Below are 24,111 nucleotides of genomic sequence, written 5' to 3' on the forward strand. Positions count from 1 at the left end.
AAAACATGTGTCATCTACATATTTAATTGAAAGTATTGCAAAAACAGTCTCTTTTTTTAAGTGAGCCGTGACTAGCACCAATAGGAGGCTATGTATAAAGAATACGGAAATATTTGAAGAGAAATAAGTGCTTATTTGACAGGATGTACGCAATGTTGATGGTCGGTTATTAGAGATATTTACGGCGGCTAGGAACTCCTTAAAATTAAATTTAGTGAGTAACGATGTGAATGTTCGCATATCTAAATGTGAGACAGGCATAGCCGCATAGCTGTCCCTTTAAGAATATACTCAGAGCACACGGGCATTAAGAAGAATATCCAAGATGGCGACGCTATCGTGCCCAAAGGAAGGTGGAAGAGAGTATTTTCCAGTCGCTTTCACCAAGCATCGTACCAGGTTCGGACTTAAAACACCACAACCATATTAAGCTTCTCTTTTCCTCTACATTCACAGTCTCTTACATGACTCTGTCCGCAGAATGAAGCCGACTGGAAGTAACATGGCGTTTAGAAATTAGAACTGTACAAAAGAAAGCCACAGGAAACTGAAAAAATAAAATAAAAGCTCTGCTCCTAAGTTGCTTGACGAGAGAACTTCAAACCTTCACCCCTATCCTGTGAGCAACCTGCGTAGGCAAACAAATGATACGAAGCTGTTATACGCTCTTATACACAACCATCAATGCAAAGGAAGGCACTGTTTCAGCATTCACGAAGCAGTTCGGTAACAATGGATGTTTTTTGAGGAAGGGTAGCAATGGATGTTAATTATTGAGGAACTGATATTGTTCTCTACACATGCCTAAAAAGCTATTTCATTGACACGGTAAAGGTGATACAAACGTTCCTTAGATTGGTAACCTAAGTACCAAGACAAATGCTTCAAGATCCATTTTCTCAAGACATAATTGCTTCTTCTTGCTAGTCGGTAGAGAGAGAGAGAGTGGGAATCCCGGCAAGCATATCTCATAAATGAGATAGAAGAGTTGAAGATCGTAAATTGAGAAAAGAAATCATCGAAAGGCAACACAAGAGGAGAAGATGAAAGAATCTACTACCTCCTTAAAGGAATGAACATCGATTCCCCAGAGCCAAGCATAACAGCCAGCATCTCTGGCACCCCATATGTCATTTCTACGATCGTCCCCTACATGGACTGCATCTTCTGGGGTTACCCCCAACAACTCACATGCTTTCAGAAATATTGTTGGATTTGGTTTCTCTGCTTCAACCTGTCAAAACAGAAAGACACGGTAGTTCGACAGGGTAAATAAGGGAAATGGAGCAGTGACTTGTCATCAACAGTGTTAGCAAACTTACTTCAGCGGAAACGGCCATAGCATCAAACCAATGATCACAATTCAAAGCCCGCAAAACAGGTCTCAAACGAGTGTCAAAATTTGATACAACAGCCAATTTTACCCCAGCTTTTCTCAGAGCTTCAAAGACTTTCTCGGCGTTAGGATCACATAGGTGCCAAGCCTGTAGGAAAAGACCATTGTGAGAAGTCATTAGCACAAGTACCATTACAGACGTTATGCAAATCAGATAAGACAAAATAAATACCCGACCTTATCAGTCATATAGTAATTGTAAAGCTCCTCAAAGTACTGAGAATCAGAGCAGCCAGTGGAAGAACTAACAATATATTGCCAGAAGGGTCTGCCATCATTGACATATCTGCAGACAATGAACACGCAACAGTGTTACATATTTCTTTATTTTTCTGATAGGCATATATTTTAAATTAACAGCCAAATAGAAATAAATTTTTCAACGAGCAAGATGTCCGCGCACTGAACATGAACCTATAAATATGATTGTGAACATTTCATGGAGAAAGGGTTGAATCTTTACGTATGGATTAACGATATATCAAGTATGCATCTAAAAGATATAGAAATTGAAATTCGGTGACCTATAGAAGAAAACAGAGAGCAGAAAAACTTCAAATGGGAAAAGAACCGATGCAAGATGGATGAGCAATACATCAAATCAATCTACCCGTGAAAACTCCAAAATTAGCAGGGAAAAGGAATTTTCCACCCTCCATAGGTCTCATCCCGAAAAAGAATTCGCTCTACAATCAAGGCAATCCAAAAGCAAAATTTTTGCTCCCAAACAACTTAATCAAACAACTCTAGGGTGTGTTTGTTTCACGGAAAACGTAACGTTTTTGGAAAATGTTTTCCGGGAAACCATTTTCCAGGAAAACGGTTAGTTTTCCTTTGTTTGGTGATATGTGACTGAAAGTATTTTCTGGTGTTTGGATTGCATTTAAAAAATGATTGAAGGTGTAGAAGATGCCGACAAAGAGGAAGAGGAGGAAGCGAAGCCAACAGGAGCGCAGGAGGGGCTAGGGTTGGAGGAGGCGGCGGTGACGAAAGGGAGGGGGCGAAAGAGAATGAGAGAGGGGAGGAGGAGTTTGGGCTTATGTTTACAAGCAAAGAAAGAAAAGAGAAAACAAGAAAAGAAAAAAAAAGAAAGGAACAGATATAATAATAATAAATTCAAAATTTTTAATTATAAATTCTTTTTAATAATAATTTTTTCATTAAGCAAGGACCTTAAAACATTTTGGAAAACATTTTCCGGTTCTTTCAAAGGGAAAATCGTTTTCCTGAATTTAAGCTTTGGAAGAAAAACATTTTCCGTTGACTAGGAAAACATTTTCCGTTGACTCATTTTCCTTAATGAACCAAATGCTGGAAAATGAGGAAAAAGTTTTCCCGGAAATTGTTTTTTGCAAAACAAACACACCCTAAGTGGAGAACCCTGTCTCTGGGACAGAGGAATGTCTGACAGACCTAAGCACAACGATCTACGATTGTGAAGACCCCTTAGCAAGGATAGAAGCAGTTAATCATGACTAGTATTTTTGCATGTCCGCATGATTTAAAGGTCAATACAACCTCTGAGAGGTGGAAATGTCCTTGGGGTCAAGATGATGTCCTAAAGGACCTTTGCAGTCAACTCACAAATTGATGCCTTCAAGAGCCATAATGAAAACAAAGTTCGGCAAAAAGATAAAGTCAGAAATTTCCAATCGAGTCAGAAATTTCCAAATTAAGTGCCGTCACAGTGTAAACTACTTCTTCAAGAAGCCCCCAAAAAGGGTAAAATTGCAACCCCATAGTAGAATTACGAAAGAACAAGATTCTGAATCTAGTTCTCAATGATATCATATTGGAGCTCAAAAACAGGGGAATCGAAAAAGAATTTCAGACAACCGGCCTTTGCGTAAAGCAATCTATCTTTTGTTAAAGCAAAAACCACCGAACTGCAATAAATGACTCTGGAATGCCAAATACCGACGTACCTCAGACGAGATCTACCCCAAGGCTGCTCGTAAGCCTTTCTATATCTATTCAGTATCTCATCCTCCGAGTACTCCACCCCGTACTTCTCCCCTATCTGCCTATATATCTGCACCACAACATCGCCGACTCCATTAGCAAACGGCAGCAGCACAGGCAAAAAGCCTACAAGTCTCGCCCAGAAACTCTCGATCCAATGCAGCGACGAGAGAGCGAGAGAGCTGACCTGAGCCATAGGCTGAGAAGGAACGACGAGCGTGCCGACCGCATCCACCAGAAGAGCCCGGTGAGTGATCCCGCCGTACAGGGACCTCCGGTAGTCCTCGTACTCCTTCACTCCGAAGATCTCCATCCCCAGGCCCCTGGAGCCGACCATCTCCGGCTCGCTGGGCGCGACCGCGGCGGCGGCGGCCAAGCTGGAGGAGCTCCGCGCCGGCTCCGACCGAGGCGCGCGACCATGCCCGCGCCTCGGGAACGGCGGCCGAGATTCGCCGCCGGCGGCGAGGGCGCGGAGGAGCCTGGGGAGCGTCGTCCTCGTGGGGATCACCGCCATTGCGCGAGCTTCATCTGAGTGAGGCGCGATCAAAGCGGCGGGCGACTCTGGTTTTCAGCGAGTGCTCTCAGGTGCGCTCTTTCCGCGCGCGCGAGAGGGAGCGAGTGAGAGTCTCAGGAGAGGGAGTGGCCAGCGAAGGAGGAAGGGACCTGAAATCGAGGGAGAGGGGACGTCTTAAGGGGAAATACCCCCCGGAGGATGACGAAATTACGGTTTTGCCCGCGTGGATGAGGACAATTTCTTTTCATTTTTTACGATGATTATGGAGTGTCGGCATTTGGATAGTTATGGGGGCCAATTTACAAAGGAGCCCTCCGACTTTTGAACGAAATGTAGAATTCATTTATTTCGTTAAAAATAAATCATTTATAAAATAATGATAATTTATATTACTTTAGATAATTAATCGATGAAAAATAGTTTTATTATTGTTTAAATATTTTCATGAGAGATGAAAATATTTTTCGTTCATTTATTTTTATAAACAATATAAAAGATTATTCTCAAGAAAATATTTTTAGAATTATTTATTTTTCATAAAGCAAATAAAATTTTAATTAGATAGCTCACACTGGATCATATACGTATGTTGAAGACACTTTTAAAACATACTAAATCAAAATACATATCATATTTCAACCCATGTCATAAGAGAAGTCCTCCACATTAAAGATTCTAATTTTTTTACATTTAATTATTTAATAAGCGTCCTGATGTTATCTTTTTTTATTAATGAATTTTATAAAAAGAGAAAAAAATCAAGTATTTTTTCCCATGGTAGTAATAATCCACATAAGTCCCGCGTGACTCATCTCCACAAAGTGGCTCTTGTTATAAAATGATTATGCCGTCGGATTTTCGTCGAATAGCTCCGAAGCACCATAGAGAAAAAAACATCCCCAGATAATATAAAAAATAAAATGGGTACGACTATCCGTTGACGTGTCACGTCACGAAAATCGACTAATAAGAGAGAAAAGGTCTCTCTCTCTCTGCGCTCCCCTCCCTCCGAGAGAGGCCAAGGGCAATACGGGGAATGCGGCGGAGTCCGTGACGTGGAGGATCGCGAGGTGGTGACCATCCGAGTCAGCCAACTTCTCCGGATCGATTTTCCAAATGAAAGATGAATTTCAGGCTCCCTGGCCGGACCTAATTCATTCATTACACGTCTCACATCTAACGTCTTTGATATTTATATACATATGTATATAGAGAGGTCGTTTCATTTCTATAAAGTAGCTAAATGCTCGTCTCAACGGCAAGCGGTGCAAGACGCGTGAGGGAAAACATTACGTGGATTGTGTATGCAATATGACAAGTCGATACCGAGGATTGCACAAAAACATACTACCTAATTCCTGAATTATAATTTCCTTTGAATTTTGGCACTCTGGCTCCATTGTCGAACTTCGGAAAAATTATAGATTACCCATCTGAATTTCTGTTTTTGCAATAGTGGTTTCCTTTTGTATAACCATCGAGTGATACCTTAAAATTAATTAACTTGTATCTTTCTTTAAACAGGATTTCAGAACTTCATCGACCATGCATCTTTCTTAACCCTTGTTTTTTTAACTTTGTTAATCATGTAATAGACGCTTAAAAAAATAAATGAAACCATTTTGGAGTAACTTTCATCGGTGATACGGACCCAAAAAAATAAATTTAACAATTGACATGAAAATCAAAACTCGAGGAGATGTAATTTTACAAAAGTTTGGAAGCTAATGTGCAAGTAGTATCAAAGTTGATAACTGAAGAAGATAATAGCCAAAGTTCCAGGGGCTTTGGGCAACGCTCGATCGCTCACAATAATGTACTTGGTGAAAGTAGGGCCCCACGATGTGCGTGGCCATTCCTTCCGCCCCATGCTTTAATCAACAGGTTTTGCAGTAAAATGAGTCAGACGCCTCCATCGCCTTCGGACGACTTTCGACCCATCGTGGGAAAATGACGTTGCAAAACATGAACATTTCTTTCTTTATCATTTCGCAAATCCAAGAGTCTCCTATGTCGAATTATTTAATAATAGGAAAAAGGCTAAGCTATTTTTATATCTTCTGCTCGATTCCAAAATATAGTGGGTGGAGACGGCTAGGGCGGCTTTCGTCGTGAACGGAGTCAGCCGATAGAAAGAGCCAAATGGCGATTACTCGGATTCTTTTGGGTTATATCGACGCAATACAGACATGTAATTCTCGAATTACATGGTTGTAGCTTACCTCGGAGCGACCATGCGCGCCGGTGTGACGTGAACGCGAATGTGACGACATTTTGGTTGGTTGAAATAGGTCAGATGAGAGAGTGACTTTTGCCTTCTTCTTTTCTTTAAGACTCTTTCCTCAAATAAGAGAGAGTGTTTGGTTACGTTACATATAAATTCTTGGATTGTTCTGCTTGACTTACGTACACCCGCCGAGCTTTTAAATCCAAATGAATGTGTTTGAAAAAAGTATTTAAATAGGTAAGTTTTTTAATGATTATGAGCATGGATAACACACTCAAACCTACATTCAAATTACACAAATGCGTGATAAATCTATATTTCTAATCACACCGTTGATTTTGCATTTATTGTAGGGGTCTAGTCAGTGCTCACCGTCCTGTGTGGCACGACCGATATTTATGTAACTAATTCTTAATTTTGTCTATTTTTTGTTTCTTCTTTTATTTTATTTTTCCTTTTTGTTTGTCTAACTCTCGGCTAACAACCCTCGCCTGGTTTGAACAAAGACCCCAACCCTCTCTTGTTGGCCGATGAGGGCATCGTAGCCCTCACCTCGATTTAGGCAAGTGCCAATGCCCTCCTGGCCAACAACCTTGCTGGCCTAGAGCCAAAAAAAAAAAGTAAAGAAAAGAAGAAAAAAATTCAAGAAATTGACTGATGTGCTATGTAGGACGATTGAGATTAGTTAAATTGCTATATTAGCAATTTGTAATCATAATTGATCGAAATGACTAAATTAATAAATTGTTAAAAGGTCTAAAACTAAATTGACATAAAAAAAAAATTGTCAGTAATTGGCACAATTGAAAGGCTTAGAATTAAATGAGCATGAGTGCAATACTTTTATGGTTAATTGGCCAAATTGAAAGTTTATAAATGAATTGGCACTAACTGATAAATTTGAAACTTTTTTGGTAATCCCCAGGTAAGTATCAAATTGTAATTTGCCATGCGCTACTTTCATTCCTTTCTCTCGCCACAACTTTATCCGTTAAAAACGGTAGATCGACTAAAAATTGATCACGCGTGGGAGACTCACGTTTGCCTACTCCAACTTTCCATTTCAACTTTCAAATTTTTTTTCTTAAAAACTTTTTCTGTGTATTTTTCACAATATAAGCTCCTATTAAAAAATATATATATGAATTTTCACGCACTAGATGTTCATTAACTCGAAAGACTACAATGACAACACATTGCATGATACTACAACTTGACCTCAACACAAAATTATCATATTCGAGTTTACATCAATCACATTTGCTGAAAACACAAATATCCACACTTTTCTGTATAAAATCTTCTTCATTGTGCATGCCTTCTCAATTTCTTGATGCGTCGTTCGTCGATCCTACGCCAATTTGGCCACGCCTGTCGAGTTATTTACGTAATTTCCAATTTACAGTAAGATATCGGCAATATTTTTCTCGAAATTAGTGAAGTTCATCACGTAATTATCGATTCAAACGAGTGACTCCTTAGGAAAAAAAATTAAAAAGGGCCGGGAGTATGGGTGGCCCAGTGTTTGTTGGGGGGTTGTGGTCGGGAGCCCCGAAAAGGAGACGCTGGGGGGATCTTGTGGAAGAGAGAGGGCCTGCCTCTCTTATAAGCCGGGGATCATATCGGAATCGGCGTTTCGATCGTGAGACACGGTGCAATCAACAAAACCGCGGGGCCCGTCGTCCTCCGACATGGGGATAATCCTTTCTTGGACTGGACCGATGGCCACGTCTCCATCAGCGAGTTGAATGGTTCCTAAATCACCTGGTTTCAGGCACTCCCAATAATTGGAGCCCCGGAAATCCGAAGGCAGACGTGTCCTTGAATGGATTGGCGCGCGCAAGCAATTACGGAATGGATTGAGAGCTTCGATAATTTGTCGCATCGGTTTCGAAAGGATCAAATCTCAGGAGCCACGGGAACTCTATCAAACTCACGAAACACATTTCATCCTCCATTCCATTAGGTTTCATATACGAGTCCCTCCGACTAGGTTATTGCTCGTGTCTCATTCAATTCATAAAGTTAACAAGGTTATTCAAGTCATTAAACCGAATTTTTACGATATTTTTTTTTTTGCCCAAAGCGTGCTTCCATGACGTGAAAAAATTTCTTCATTTAAACTGCTAAGGGAAAAACTAAAAGTTTTGCGACTGATCGATATGAACCATTTTGCTGTCGCCTTTTTTTATTTCTTTTTTTGTTTCGACCTCTCAAACCAAAAGGAAGGGGACCAATTTTGGATGGGGGCCTAGTGTCTGGTTCATATCCTTCTTTTCCATGGAATCTCCCCTTTCCGTGATGCGATAATGGGCACTGATCAAAAGGACCACGCTCGGTCCTAACGTATGAATTAGTGCTTCTGAAGTCGGACGCTGGTCCTCCCTTTGCATCGTCTGTAGTGCTGCTTACTAGTTGGAGTTTTCTTAGTTTACAAGTTACAGCGACTGCTCCTCCGATGAGGGCCTGGCCATCCTGCGGTCCGAGGACCAATATTTTCTGTCGCACTCATTGCCATCTTGAATTCCTTAATATTCGCAATCATTACATGAAATGTTGTAACGCGTAATTAAAAATGGACACTTGGAACATGCTTTTATATAAGAAACACGACGGAAAACTCTCTTGAATTCAATTAAGATTAATATTTCAAATGTGCCGTCTCAATAAAAAAAATCGAGTACAATTATCTGGAAAACATGTCTACTTCTATTATGGGAGAAGAAACGATATACAACAACCGCTCACTTCATCCATTTTCGAACTTTTCCCTGTGCAAGAGTAACACAATGGGTGTGCCTTAGCACCGGTTTGTATTTTAAACAACCTAGCAAGTAGACATATAAACTAGGAAACTTGTTGATTCTCAATCTAATTGAATAAAGACTTAACCAGCATAATAATCTTTGGATTATTATGAGAAAAACTTCTTGCAAGTCAATCTCTTTCAGTCCCGGCCATGAAGAACCATCTTCTTTTAGTGGTTCAAGACAAAACTATCACTTTTAGGAACGTTGAAGATAATTTTCTGAACATAATGTTGTAGCAAAGTTGGGGCATTGACCTGATTATCTTCTCTGGTGACCCGTAGCCTACCCCATGCCTATCTTGCGACTCCCTAGGGGCCCTTCTGCCTACTTGCAGCCGTGGGCTTCCCTCCTCCTTGGTAGGGTTTTTTGGTGCTTTTAGCCGGTTGTCCTTGCCGTGCTTGCCTTTTGCTGTTTAGTCATTGCCGCGGTTTGGTGGCTTTTGCATCACGGCATCTGTCCACTCGTTATGATTTAGTTATTTGAAGTGTATGTTTTTGTGCCGTGATCTTGTGTACAAATGGTACTTCCTCATTATATTTATTACCTTTCACCAAAAAACAAAAAAAAAACTTCTCGTGAGTTATATAAATTTTTAATAGAGTGAATTTCATAATAATTTATAATAATTTATTATTTCATATCTTTTAGTCCAAAATATATTACTACTCTAGCTAAAAGTTAAAAGATTATCATCCAATCATTTCTCGTGAGATAATTACCAAAGCTGGAAGCCAATGTGCAGTAGTATGAAATATGAAATTTGAACGAGATAATAGCAAAGTTCGAGGGCTATGGGCAAAAGTCTATCACCGAAAGTAACGTATTTAGTGAAGGTAGGGCCCACGATACGGGTGGCCAATGGCCATCCCTTCTTCCCCATGATTTAATCAACAGGCTTCGCAGTAAAATGAGTCAGACGCCTCCGTCGCTTTTGGACGACTTTTGACCCGTTGTGAGAAAATGACGTTGCAAAAGATGAACATTTTCTTTCTTTATCATTTCGCAGTTCCAAGAGTCTCATATTTTCGAATTATTTAATAATCGAAAGAAACCAAGCTAATTTTGTATCCTCTGCTCGATTCCAAAATACAGCGGGCGGAGATGACTATGGCGGTTTTCTTCGTGAATGGAGTCAGCCCAGAGAAAGAGCCAAATGACGAATACTCGGACATTATGGGGTTCCATCGAAGCAATACAGACATATCCGTTAGTTCAGAGGTCGTGTGAGTTCTCCAATTACATGGTTGTAGTAAACTTGCAACGACGACGTGCACCGGTGCGACATGAATGCGAACGTGGCGACATGTTTGGCCCGTGTGAAATGGGTCAAATGAGATAGCGACTTCTTGCTTGCTTTTTTTTTTAGGAATCTTTCGTTGAATTAGAGAGAACATTCCATTTTGTCTCATATAAATTTTTTGGATCGCTCTGCCCAGCTTGTCTACACCCACCAAGCTGCTAAATTCAAATGGATGTGTTTGAAAAAAGTATTTTAACATGTAAGTTTTTGAATGAGGGTGAGTCTAGATGACACACTCAAGCATGCATCCAAATTACGCTAAAGCTTAATAAATCTATATTTCCAATCACACCCATTGATTTTGCACCTACCAAGATGTCATGAATAGCGCTAAAAACTTATATTTTTTTTCCTTTTATTTTTTGTTTATCTAACATTGGACCAGGGACCCTCGCAACCCTCACTCGTTGGCCAATGAGATCATTGCAGCCCTCGTTTGGATCTAGGCAAGCGTCGACACCCTCCTGTGGTTGGCAACATTGTCAGCCTAGGGTTAGAAAAAAGGAAAAAGGAAACAATAATAAAAAAATCAGAAATTTTGTGATATGTGTCACACAAGATGGCTAATGTTAATTAAATTACCGCATCAGCAATTTCAAGCAATAATTGATTGAATGGACTAAATTAATAAATTGTCAAAAGGTTTGACACGATTGAAAGATCTATGATAGAAATGGTATAAGTGCAATAAATTTAGGACTAAATCGATTAAATTGAAAGTTTATAACTAAATTAGTACAAGCCTAATTGGCTTAAGATTTTGTTGATAATTTCTCCAAATATCAAACCGTAATTTGTCACATCATGATCCACACACGCACTATTTCCATTCCTTTCTCATATCACTAACTTTATACATTAAATACGGTAGATTGACTAAAAATTGATCACACATGAGGGAGATACTCTCACCTTTACCTACTCCAGCTTTCCATTTCAACTTTCACAACTTCTTTAAAAAACTTTTTCGGTGTATCATTCATCATTTATGCTTTTGTTTAAAACATTGTAAATTTTCTCTCATTAACTAAAAAAGCTATAGTGACGGTGCACTATATGATATTGCAGCTTGATAAGGTGAACCTTTAGACCTAGCTTAGGTAGGTAATGAAGCCATGGATAGGAAGTTATCATATTTGAGTTTACACTAATCGCATTTGCCAAATATACAAATATCCACACTTTCCTTTTTCAACTCTTTTCTATCGTGCATACCTTTACGATTTCTCAATGCGCTTTGCAGGAAATGCACTCGCTGATCCAACACTAATTTGGTGATGTTTGTCGAATCATCTATGTAATTTCAAGTATAGAATAAGACATTTATGATATTCTTCTTGAAAAGTGGGTTATTAGCAATTTCGTCACTTAAATTATCGATTTGAACAACCGATGTCTCGAGAGAAAGAAAAAAAAAAACAGAGACAGGAGAGGGGGTGGGCCAGTGTTTGTTGGGGGCGGTTGTGGTTGGGAGCTCTGAAAAGGAGACGTTGGGAGATCTTTTGGAAGAGAAAGGGCCTGTCCCTCTTATAAGCTGTGGAGCATATCAGCATCTGCGTTTTCAAAACCGCGGAAGAGAAAGGTCTTTTTTTCCTGGACCGGACCGATAGGCTCGTCTCCATCAACGAGGCGAGTGGCTCCCGAAATTACTTCGATTTTGGGCACTGTCGATACAGACATGTAGATCAAATAGATTGGCCAAGGCCCATGCCAGCGAGACCACGAATGTGGTGGATTGAGAGTTTACGCAATCCGTCACATCGGTTTCGAAAGGGTCAAATCTTGGGGACCATTTTGCTGTCACTTTTTACGGCCCAAGTCAAAAGGAAGGGGACCAATTTTTCGGATGAGGGCCTAGCGTCTGGTTCAGATCCTCCGTCCGTTCCAAGGAATCTGAGCCCTTTCCGTGATGCGCTGTTGGGCACTAATGAAAAGGCCCACGCTCGGTCCCAACGTATTGAATATGTGCTTATGAAGTCGGACACCGTCCCTCCCTCGCATCTTCTGGAGAGCTGCTTGTTGATTGGTGTTTCTTAGTTTACAAGTCACAGCCACGGCCTTCTCTGATGAGGGACCGGCCATCACCTGGTCGGAGGACCAATCTTTCTTCCCCACATTGCGACTTGAATTTCTTAATATCCGAACACCACATGAAATGTTGTAATATGTCGCGAGTGCACGGTAAAAATCTGATGCATTTAGGAAGATCGTCAAGAGAGAGCCCAATGCATCGTGGTTGAACCTCATCATGGGATTTGTTCGGAAAGTAATAGGAGATGAGGAAAATGGGGGAGGTGGGGGGAGGTTGGGTAGAAAGTGAGGAAAATGTGAAGCGGAAAATTTGAACTTTTCCTCTCCTCCCAATTTTAGATCAGGAATTTTTAAGTGAAGAATAATAATGCAAATAGATCATATGGATCAAGATATCCTCAATTTAAAAATTTGAATTCTAATTACAAAGTTATCAGAAAGCACAATTTCTGATTTATTTTTCTTCAATCACGAGCCCATATCTTCCGAAATCAAATGGGCTGTCAGTATTTTTATTGCTTCCTTGCTTCAAGATCCAAAAAAAGAAGCTAAAAATATTCTAACAAAAATGAAAACCTAATTATATTCCACAAATTCTTTTAACAAGACAAGGTCTCCACCGGCGTACTAGTTCATCGATTTCTGGCCTCGTAAAAGCCTGCAAACGGCACGTTCACAGACCCGATCCAAAGCCCTCCATCTCGTTCCTCGACTTCGCTTATCGACCTCCAGCGATTCCCCACTCTCTCCTCCAAGATCTCCACCACCTCGCCGTCCTCGCTCAGTCTCACTCCCACGCCCCTCCCTCTCCGGCTCGTGTACATCCCGTGGACCTTCATCACGTCGATCGGCAGCCCGAGCAGGAACTTCCCCATCCAGGAAGACGACAGGACCCGCTCCAAGATCGCGGTCCTCTTCGAGAAGATCCCCACCCAGTAGCCCCCTCTCGGGCTCCTCCTGATGTTGTCCGGGAACCCGGGGAGCTGGGCGAAGACCTCGACCTCCCCTGCTGCTTCTGGGGGCGGCCTGAGCCAGTACTTGAGGATCCTGCAGGTGCTCGTCTCGGCGACTAGAAGGAAGTCGCCGCTTTCACCTAGGACCACTCCGTTGGGGAACGAGAGATTGCTCAGGATTGTCGTCACGCGGTCGCTTTCTGGGTCGTACTTCATTAGCCTCCCCGTTCGATCCCCGCTCAGTATTAGAGGAATATAGTTCCTGCATGGCATTTCCCGTTATGTCCAGGCAGCATGTTCATGCATGTGAAATGACTACAATGTCAAGGCAAACGATGTATATATGGTAACATTTACCTTCGTTGATACTGCGAGCTGCTATCGGTGAAGTAGACAGCTCCACTAAGTGGATCGATATCCAAGCTGTTGGTGAACCGAAAAGGAACGCCGTCCGCCTGGGCGGCGACCACCGTGGCCCGCCCACCGCCGGGGCCGACGGCAAGCAAGCCCATGTAAGCATCGGCGATGTAGAGACGGCTCGTTCTCGGGTTGAACCCTAGCCCCAGCGGGCGTCCACAGACGTTTTCCATCTCTTGATGATTGTGTGGCTTCTCGCACATGTCTCTGTAAAAAGAAGGAAAAAAAAAAAAAAAAAACTGAGACACTTAATTCGCTTCGTTTCATGGGCTTACCGGAATGGGCTAGTAATGCCAAATGCGAAAGCGGCGGGATTACAAGCTGCTGGCCCAAACAAGAAAACAATAAATTAGGTCAAGTTTTTGTTTACTGGGAAAAAAGGAATTACTCAATTCATTCGTATCAAATTTCCAGGAATTATTATCAAACAACCCGTCAACTTAAAATTACTTTATTCATCTGTTTTTATTTTCATATATTTTTCGTTCTGCGTGTGAAGAGAAAACAAGCTACGACAACTAGTAAATGGCTACGGTCTTTTCGAGCGACGTGGCTCCAGCCTCGATGGAATCGTCGTCATCGTCAACGACGACCGCATCCCACGCTCTGTCTCTTCCCCTCTGGCATCTTTTCACTGTTCGCCAGAACATCTACCGGAGGGTCGCCGGCGCACGAGCGATCGAACTCCAAAGCCAAAAACATGCAGCGCAGCGGAGACGAGTTCAATGGTTTTTTAACGTGTACGGCGGCGCGTACCTGCTCGGCCAAGTGAAAGCGAAGTCGACCCAGCGCCTCTCGCTCGCCGCCCACTTCACGATCCGCCCGTCCGACACGCCGGTGTACGGGCCCTCTCCTCGCGGATCGAATGCGAAGCTCTCCGGCCCGACCGCGCCGCCCTCCACCGGGATCAGCTCGAGGCCGTCCACGGCCCCGAGTTCGCCGGAGGGGGCTCTCGGGTCGACGGCGAAGCGGACGGCGAGGACGACGGCGGTCGCTGCTAAGAAGAAGGAGAGCTTGCGATTCGAATTCATGGCCCGCGTATGAGGTCCTCCGATTTCTGCTCGCAGAAGAGACGTGCCTTCCCTGCCTTCCGGTTTCTTCAGGAAATCATCGAAAATTTGGAAGGAAAATATGGGTGACAGTGAGATTTCTAATATGATAAAGATAAAATGAGGAAAGCGATCAAGGTGAAGAAAGCCAATAAGATACTCACAACAATATAAAATTTATAATTTGTAATGTCCGTTCACCCAGTTTTTCGGCTGGCACCATCATTTTACTGCGCCTGGCAACCCAGGGGAAGGTATCGTAGAAGTCAGGTGGGGGTCCTCCTCCCCCGAAAGAGGGGTGTAGACGGAGGCCTCAACGGGACTGGTATATTTTTCGAGCCCCAAATCCCAGACTCTATCCTATCTTTTTAAAATATCAAAGCCTTTTAACGTCGTGCTTGCTTAGGACGTAATAAAGATAAAATGAGGAAAGCCATCAAGGTGAAAAGAGCCAATAAGATACTCACAACAATATAAAATTTATAATTTGTAATTATTTATAAGATCACTAAATAAGTGATTAGGAGAGCTCAAATCGATCACTTGTGGTCTTGAGATTCGTGACTCTAAAAGATTTATTGGACTTGATCTCGTGAATTTTTTTAGAATAAGTTAATTTAAGGTGAATCTTGTCATTTCCCGACATTTTTGCAATCCCAATTAACTATATTCCACGACGAAAGATTTGTGGTCCCACTAACACTGTTACAAATTCAGCATAATGGCGTTGTCAGGTTAGCTGGACTCAAAATAATATGCACCTACCTCGGAGCATGTCCTCCTTTTAATAAATTGCAAACGACTTTTTTCTTCTGTAAACTATCATCGATCAACTTAATATATACTTGATCCCCCACGCACTTCAATAGCAAAATTCGGATCTCTTCTATCTTGCTACAACTTTCATTAAAATGATGCCAAATCTTATATAGTTTTCCTTTTCCACATATAATGTACGATGTATTTTTATCACTAATTTCTTTCAAGGTTTCAATGATACTATATTCCACAATAATCGTATCGGGTAATGAAACGACGCATGGCTAACCATTTGGGAAAAAATAAGTTTAAAAAAAAATTGAAAGTCCAATTTATTCATATTATGTGCACATTGAGTATTTAGTATTCTTTATCTTAAATAACATTTATTTTATTTTGAAATAATATGTTACCATAAAAATTTGTGGTCAATTACCCTTTGGATTTCCCTCTCTTGAGAATCATCATTAGATTTGTTTCTTCAAATTTTACACAAATGCAAAATCATTATCTTCTATTCTAGTTGCTCATAATAGACATGATAAAATGGCTGGCTCAAGTTGTACCAACACTTATCAAATGTAACGGTACAGTCATGTAGGCACAATCCAAACTATTATAAGAGGCCAACCATCAAATTCAGGAATTGTTTGGCTTTACAATTGATGCGGTATATGTGATTAATCCCTAAAATTGGCATAATTGATTGCAATGTCCATGGATTTCCGATTGAGAAACTAGAAATCATATATTTAAATCTCACCTGTAGATTGTAAACTACTTTAATTTATGGAGGAAGGTAGAGGCATGAACTCGACCTACTTATAAGAATTGCTAAGCCGTTCCCTAATTTAAGCAGCGCATTAAATTTCATATCGCTTTGGCATCAACTTTCATCAGCATCGAATGGGTAAGAGTTAAGGTTTTGCTAAATAATGCATAGATAAGGCTATGGAAGTGAATTTAAAGTCAAAAAAATTTTCCGCTAGGAGAGTTTTAGAGAGCCCCTCTTGTTTTTGGAACTGAGCGTTCAAGTGATCCCATATCTCTTTCGCCGTCTTATACTCACTATAAGTTATAGCCAGATTAGGATTTAAAGAGTTCAACAAGTAATCTCTACAAAAATCATCATCTTTATTCCATTGATATTCATCCACATCTTTAGTGGTAGATGCAAAATCACTTAATACAGTATATAATATGTCACGTTCTTTCATGCCAAATTGAACATGTAATTTCCAGCCATGAAATTTAGTAACATCAAATGATTGCAACTTTATAATATCATAGGAACTATGAATTTGCCATTTTAATCAGAGCAAAGTGTTAGAAAGAGTGCACCTTGGAGTCCTCGGAGCCACAAAGTTGAATTACTCCTTTAACCTTGATCAAATCGCTCTGTAGAGATGGAATTTGCCAAAACAAACCACAAAACAGATTTGGGGTGCCCAAAAACCTTAAGATGAATTGCCCTTGTCGTTGAAACTTGCTGGAAATTTCCGTTGCCGAAATTCGCTAGAAATTTTATCGTCGAAATTTGCTAAAAATTCAGATGGAAACTTTTGAGTGCCATAACTTCTCTGTTCGACTTCTGATCAATGCGAGTGACCACTCAAAACGTTCGTATCAACAAGTAGAACAAAGCCCAAATGATTTTACCCTCTAAAATTGGTTATAATTTTTGGGTTTTTGAATTAAAGATCTCGGTCACCCGAATCTTCAAACTCAGATCCCGGCCAATACCACTGTTGAAATTGAAAGTAAATTACAACTGTGAGTTCGTCTCAACGAAATCTTCAAGAAGACACCTTACTCGCTCAAATCCAACACACAAACATAATACTTCAAGATTGTTGGAGGTTATGGTTTTGAGAGAGAAACGGTTGCTTGAAGTGTTACACTAAGAGACATCAAGTTTGGAACGCTCAACAATGTTACTTCCAGCCTAGGGGAACTCTAGAGTTTTTATATGCAAGTTATTGGGCTCCGGCCTATATGGACCCAAATAACTGTACTTTTACTTATTGGACTTGTATGTGAATATATTATTTTGGACTATATTAACAATATATCGAACAAAGAGGAGGCCCGGATGAAGATTTTCAAGGCACATCTGATTTTAAAAGAGTAAGCCACAGTATAAACGTTTCTCATTCTGTGTCTTTTATTGCCTGTAGATTGTTTGCAGTGTGACTTGATTTATTTGTGTTGGATCCGATTTCACTTCCCCTAAAAGTCGGCAAACCTCTCACACAAGTTCAGGAGTTTAATCTCCCCGCGTAGATCACCGGGCCATGGATGGAGCAAAATTTAATCAAACAGTAACCTCCTTCCAATTATAATGTGCTTTAAGAATTATCTCTCGGCTCGTATTCACTCGCTAAGTTCCTCAGCAGTGTATGAGAGATACGGAGAGGAGAGTGAGGCTGCTAAAATGGTACAATCTTTGATACTTTAATATGATGTTGGCTCTACTAGCTTTCGAGAGTGGTCGTGTTAAAGTGATGCCTATTTACAAACTGAAGAAGAGAAAGTATTGAAACAGCTAAGAAGGACGCCGGTTCCCCATGCGAGGTCAATGTTGAAATTGGATCACCCCTTCTGTCCTCAAAAGTACCAAATCTTAAACCCGCGTCTAACTCGACCCTGCTCGTATTTCAACGATGAGTCATCATTTTGTTTGATTCATGAAGAGGTCTTCCAAGGAAACAACAAAAGCAAAGTCTCCAAATTTGCATGTGCTGCGGAGCAAGGAAATGAGAAAGGCAGTCACCATGCTTCTTGCAGCTTCCAATGCGGCTGCCCTTATGAGATGACAATCTTAGTCTCAAGCCTTGTATTTGACATGTCGATATGTCGAGCGTTCAAGAACATTTAAAATCAGGGTGCCGTACTCTTTTGGCTCCACCTATTGTAGGAATGGGTTACATCGTTCATGTACACTAATCTCCAAGTAATAGTTTGCAAATGCCTTTTTGGACGTTACCAAAGTTTGCGACATGTCTGGAAGTTTTGCAGAAATTATTACTCATTTGCAAATCATATTATTAAAGCGTTGCTTTAAACTAATGAAAAATATAACGTGACGAGTTTAATATCCCAAGAAGTCGCCACCCTTTTTGGCCCTAATCCCAGAAGCTGCATGAGAGAAGGTTTGGATAGAAAAAAATTGGCTGCATCCACATTTGAATGGGATGATGATGCGACTAGGTTTATTGTTAAATCAGCACTCGAGCATGTAACTTGTTAGAATTGGAATATACATCACGAATGAGACATTTATAAGTCACAATATGTAGGCCTCGGTGCTGCCCGATCGGCGAGCTCTTCTCTCACCAAGCTGGCCAGCGGCGAAGGAAGAAGGAAGAGGAAAAGGGGAAAAAAGAAAACCAAAAAGAAAAGTTAAAGATAATTTCAAATTTTTAGGAATATTTTTACAAGGCTGAACTTGAAGTGGGGGGAGAGAGCAAGCCTCAAGCAGTTCCCTTTTTCTCTCTCTAAAACGGCGTCGGTGGAATTCCGAGCGATTGCCGCGGGAAAAGAAAAGAGGGGGCTCTCCTTTCAACTTCTTCAAACTACAAAGTAGCTCCTCCTACTTCGTTCATGTTTCTCTGTCGCTCTCCGTCTCCTTCTCTTTGCGGCTGAACCAGGTGAGACTCGCACGCATCTTCCCCTCGATTTTCGTCCTCCGCTCTATTTTCATCGATTACGTCGCTTGAAAACTTAGATAAGTGAGTTAAATTAGGTTTGATTTCATTTGTTAATCTGCGATCTAGCTTCTTCCGTTCTTCTTTCTCTGCAACTCTCTTCTCATTGTCTTCGCACGCTGAACCGGTTAGATTAGTGTTGATCTCTATCTGTTTCTTCCCCTCGATTTTCATCCTCTGCTTGATTTTCATCGATTACATCGTTTGAAAACTTAGATAAGTGAGTTAGATTAGGTTTGATTTCATCTGTTAATCTGCGATCTAGCTTCTTCTGTTCTTGTTTCTCCGTCACTCTCTTCTCCTTATCTTCGCGCGATGAACCAGTTAGATTAGCATTAATCTCGATCGGTTTTTCCCCTCGATTTTCATCGATTACGTCGCTTGAAAACTTGGATAAGTGAGTTAGATTAGGTTTGATTTCATCTGTTAATATGCGATCTAGCTTCTTCCGTTCTTGTTTCTCTGTCACTCTCTTCTCCTTATCTTCGCGCGCTAAATCGGTTAGATTAGCATTGATCTCAATCAGTTTCTTCCCTTCGATTTTCATCCTCTGCTTGATTTTCATCGATTACGTCGCTTGAAAACTTAGATAAGTGAGTTAGATTAGGTTTGATTTTATCTGTTAATCTGTGATCTAACTTCTTTCGTTCTTGTTTATCCATCACTTTCTTCTCCTTATCTTCGCGCTTTGAACCGGTTAGATTAACGTTGATTTCAATCGGTTTCTTCCCCTTCATTTTCATCCTCTGCTCGATTTTCATCAATTGCGTTACTTGAAAACAGATAAGTGAGTTAGATTAGGTTTGATTTCATCTGTTAATCTGCGATCTAGCTTCTTCCGTTTTCTCCGCAACTCTCTTCTCCTTGTCTTCGCGCGTTGAACTAGTTAGATTAGCGTCAATCTCGATCGGTTTCTTCCCCTCGATTTTCATCCTTTGCTCGATTTTTATTGATTACGTCACTTGAAAACTTAGATGAGTGAGTTAGATTAGGTTTGATTTCATCTGTTAATATGCGATCTAACTTCTTCCATTCTTGTTTCTCCGTCACTCTCTTCTCCTTATCTTCGCACGCTGAACCGGTTAGATTAGCATTGATCTTGATCGGTTTCTTCCCCTCAATTTTCATCGATTATGTCGCTTGAAAACTAAGATGAGCGAGTTAGATTAGGTTTGATTTCATCTCTTAATCTGCGATCTAGCTTCTTCCGTTCTTGTTTCTTCGTCACTCTGTTAATTTTCTCCTTATCTTCACGCGCTGAATTGGTTAAATTAGTGTTGATCTCGATCGGTTTCTTCCCCTTGATTTTCATCATTTGCTCAATTTTCATCGATTATGTTACTCGAAAACCTCAATTATTTAGATAAGTGAGTTAGTTCTATTTTATTTTATTTTTTGTTTTTGGCTTCTAAGTCTGTGCTTAACCTTCAGTTATGTGCGGAATTCGGGGTGGGGGTGGGCAGAGTTGTCATGCGTAGTATAAGGTAAGATTCCAATGTTAATTATATAATACATTTTAGGTTGTCTTGTACTTCATATTTGATTTAATTTGCAATTATAAGGAAAGTTGAGTCGCTAGAAAGGAGGGAGGGGAGGAGTGAGAGTGAGAGTGAGAGAGAGATGTCGTGCATGCTCATAAGGTAAAACTGCAATGCTAATTATGTAGGATTTTCTCGTATTATGGTATTTCATGGTTGATTTAAGTAGCTTTTCTGAGATTATTAGTAAGAAAGTTGAGTTATAACATTTTCCTTTGATATAAAAGTACAGTCATTTGCTTTTCGATACCTATGTAGTCTCCTTATCTTCGTGCCTTATGTGAGTTCTTCATCTCTTGTCAGCGAGTCAGTCAGTCAGTCATGACCACCCCTCTGTGCTTTCGTCTGGAGCAAGCTCTGAGGAGATTCAGAAAGCAGAGACACAGCATGATGAAACCGTAGAATATATGATTAATCCATTGTAGAGGAGGGCAAACACTGTCAGCACTCAAGCAACTCTTGATAGGGCGGAGGCAGCTCTGAATTTGTTGTTGGATGAGCTGCATGAACAAGAATGTTATTTATTTTTGTGATCCCACATTTTCAGACCCACATTTTCTCTTAACGTGGCGATTATTCGACATGAAGTTTTTCCACATTTCGTATCTTTCGTGACAATCGCCCATTTGATAACCGTCTTGATGGGAGACGGTGTATAAAAGGAACGTACGTTCATTTCTGACGGGCAATTACAAGGTCTAACTTAAACCCTCTCATTTGGAATACACCATCAGTACGTGAGGGAATTGGGTTAGTAGCGTATGCCCGATATTTCTTTGAATTTTCAGGATTTTCCGACGAACGTGAATATGAACAGTGGCTGGAGGTATGTTTATAATCGATCATGGCTTCTGCAATTGATTTTCATGTCTTTTATTTGGTATCAAAGCATGTTTAGTGCCTCTGCCTTGTTTTTTTCGAATTTTTGATGTATTTTCGGGCCTTTTTGAGAGATGAACAGTATTCATAGTTTTGAGGCCAAGTGAGAAACTCGCCGATTTCGGGCAAAATCCAGCGACCCACCGCTCGAATTCAGACTTGTACAATCGTACCGCCATGAGGAACATTAACCATGAGTTACTTTGGCATATCGGTGTTCACCGGAGGCTAATTAGGTGGCGGAAGTCGCGGTGGTTGAGGATTTATGTTTTGGGAAATTTTCGTTTGATTTGGGGCTGATTTTTTTGTCATTTTCGCCAAAACTTGAACTCATGTGGTCGTACTGGCATGTTCTCCAAATCTCATTATTTATTTGTGTCCAGGATGGGCTGCTAGAGAGGAAACGACGGTGAAATTGCAGCTAAAAACGGCAAAAACCCGTAGAAAATTGCTTATGTGCACGAGGGAGAAGGCGAGTGGGCTCCATGCACATGCTGCAATTGCAAGCGCGTGGAGCTAACCGCTGGCACGTGCGGCCCACATGCGCAAAACTGTCGAGGCAATTGCCAGGCGCGTGCGATGCGTGGCAGACGGCACGCGTGCGGGTCACGTGCCCGTCGAGGAAGCAAGCACGTGCTCGGCACGCGCTTGACATGTTGTGGCGTGCCTTTTTACTTCTTTGCCCCTACGCCATTTTAAAATTCTTGTTTTGCCCTTCTTGCAATTTTACAATTCTACCATTGGCCGATTTATTTACTGTTCTGCCCCTTGGTACATTTATTTACTAATTTGTCATTTCATGCATTTTTATGAATATTTTATGTATGAAATTAAATGTCCAATGATCCATATATTTAATAAATTAGAGAGTAGCCACAACATCTTTAATTAATTAAATTATATATTAAGAGCTTCCGTATCATATTTAGAAATGGACATTGATTGTAATTAATTATATTAATATGATGAATTTTATCCCACATGAATTTTCATTGTATTAATATGATTAGTTAGGATGCAATATCATGTTATTTTTCTTAATTTACCCACATGGATTAAGAAAATGTATATAATATAGTAGTTTCTTCATGATGTAATTATAAATCTATTTAAATTAAAAACTTAGTCCACATGCAGTTTATATGTTATGTGATTCATATTCTTGACATGTTTACTTTGGTAAAACATGATTTATGTATATTTACCTCAAATTTTGTGACATAAGCATGATTATTTGATACAATTTTGCAACCTGTGAATTTCTCTAAATTTAAATGTGATGTTCCCATATTGAATGGTGAGAACTATAAAGTTTAGAGGGAGTTAGTTATTCTTCAATTGGGGTGGATGGACATTGACTATGCTATAAGGAATGATGAACCACCTGCTCCTACTGATTCGAGCACTGCAGAGGAGATAACTCTTTATAACCAATGGGAGTGGTCCAACCGCATTAGTGCAATGTTTATAGGGGCTAAAATATCTCCTAGTATTTGTGGTTCGGTTGCTCAGCATAGCAATGCTAAGGCTTTATTAGAGGCCATAGATGCGCAGTTTGAGAATTCTGAGAAGACGCATGCCATGACCCTGATTATGAAGTTTTTATCATTGAAGCTCGCTAGTGTTAGGGGTGTGCGTGAGCACATCATGTAAATGAGAGACATTGTAGCTCAGCTTAAGAACCTTGAGGTTGAGATATCTAAATCTTTTCTTGTGTATTATATTCTGAACGCTCTCCCACAACACTATGCACATTTCAAGATCTCTTATAACACACATAAGAATAAACGGTCAATTAATGAACTCATGATCATATGTATTCAAAAGGAATAAAGACTAATTATGGAATTGTGAGGAAGTGCTCATTTGGCAATACAAGGAAAGAATAAGGGCCATGACAAGTACAAGGGAAAATGTAAAATACTTCCTCAAACTGACATTAAGAAATGATCCAAATGTTTCTTCTGTAAAAGGGAGGGGCATATAAACAAGCATTGCGTCAGATTTAAGGCCTGGCTCGAGAAGAAAGGCAATTCAATCTCTTGTGTTTGTTATGAATCTAATATGGTTGATGTGAGTCACAACACTTGATGGATTGATTCTGGATCTACAATCTACATATCGAATTTCTTGCAGGGTTTTCAAAACCACAGGAAGCCAGTGGGAAGTGAACAAAGTATCTATTCAGGAAATAATATACGTTCGCATGTGGAAGTTATTGGGACATGTAGACTAGTTCTCAAGAGTGGCTTTATTTTGAATTTGGAAACGACCTTTTATGTTCCTAGTTTTTCTAAAAACTTAATTTCAGTTTCAAGACTTATACCTTTGGATTACTCTTTTAACTTTTCAGATTCAAATTTCTGTTTATCATTTAAATCTGAAATTGTTGGGAGTGGTACTTTGTCTGATGGTCTTTTTCGAATTAATTTACAAGATAATGCCTATTATGATGCAATGCATGTTCATGATAACACTGGTATAAAACGATGTATTGTGAAAGAACATTCCTCTATGTTGTGGCATCGGAAATTAGGACATATCTCCGTAGACAGAATTAAACGATTGG

General features: G+C 40.4%; 2 protein-coding genes and 1 long non-coding RNA gene across 3 annotated transcripts; 1 reads left to right on the forward strand and 2 right to left on the reverse strand.

The window, feature by feature from the left end:
* Positions 1 to 349: 349 nt before the first annotated feature.
* On the reverse strand, positions 350 to 4,021 carry LOC104444194 (haloacid dehalogenase-like hydrolase domain-containing protein 3). The gene is made up of 6 exons (XM_010057835.3): positions 3,546 to 4,021; positions 3,322 to 3,428; positions 1,574 to 1,682; positions 1,323 to 1,484; positions 1,061 to 1,234; positions 350 to 628 (listed from the first exon to the last, which is right to left on the reverse strand). Exons 1-6 carry the CDS (start codon positions 3,870 to 3,872, stop codon positions 599 to 601), a joined length of 909 nt encoding a protein of 302 aa, XP_010056137.2. The 5' UTR covers positions 3,873 to 4,021; the 3' UTR covers positions 350 to 598.
* Positions 4,022 to 12,623: 8,602 nt separating this feature from the next.
* On the reverse strand, positions 12,624 to 14,959 carry LOC104444202 (protein STRICTOSIDINE SYNTHASE-LIKE 2). The gene is made up of 4 exons (XM_018876864.2): positions 14,824 to 14,959; positions 14,367 to 14,707; positions 13,551 to 13,817; positions 12,624 to 13,455 (listed from the first exon to the last, which is right to left on the reverse strand). Exons 2-4 carry the CDS (start codon positions 14,639 to 14,641, stop codon positions 12,873 to 12,875), a joined length of 1,125 nt encoding a protein of 374 aa, XP_018732409.2. The 5' UTR covers positions 14,642 to 14,707; positions 14,824 to 14,959; the 3' UTR covers positions 12,624 to 12,872.
* Positions 14,960 to 18,929: 3,970 nt separating this feature from the next.
* LOC120290746 lies at positions 18,930 to 21,341 on the forward strand. The gene is made up of 2 exons (XR_005548444.1): positions 18,930 to 19,068; positions 20,967 to 21,341. It is a non-coding gene; the product is annotated as an uncharacterized LOC120290746 (long non-coding RNA).
* Positions 21,342 to 24,111: the final 2,770 nt, after the last annotated feature.

Source organism: Eucalyptus grandis, chromosome 1 (genome assembly GCF_016545825.1).
Source record: "Eucalyptus grandis isolate ANBG69807.140 chromosome 1, ASM1654582v1, whole genome shotgun sequence".
Lineage (NCBI taxonomy): Eukaryota > Viridiplantae > Streptophyta > Magnoliopsida > Myrtales > Myrtaceae > Eucalyptus > Eucalyptus grandis.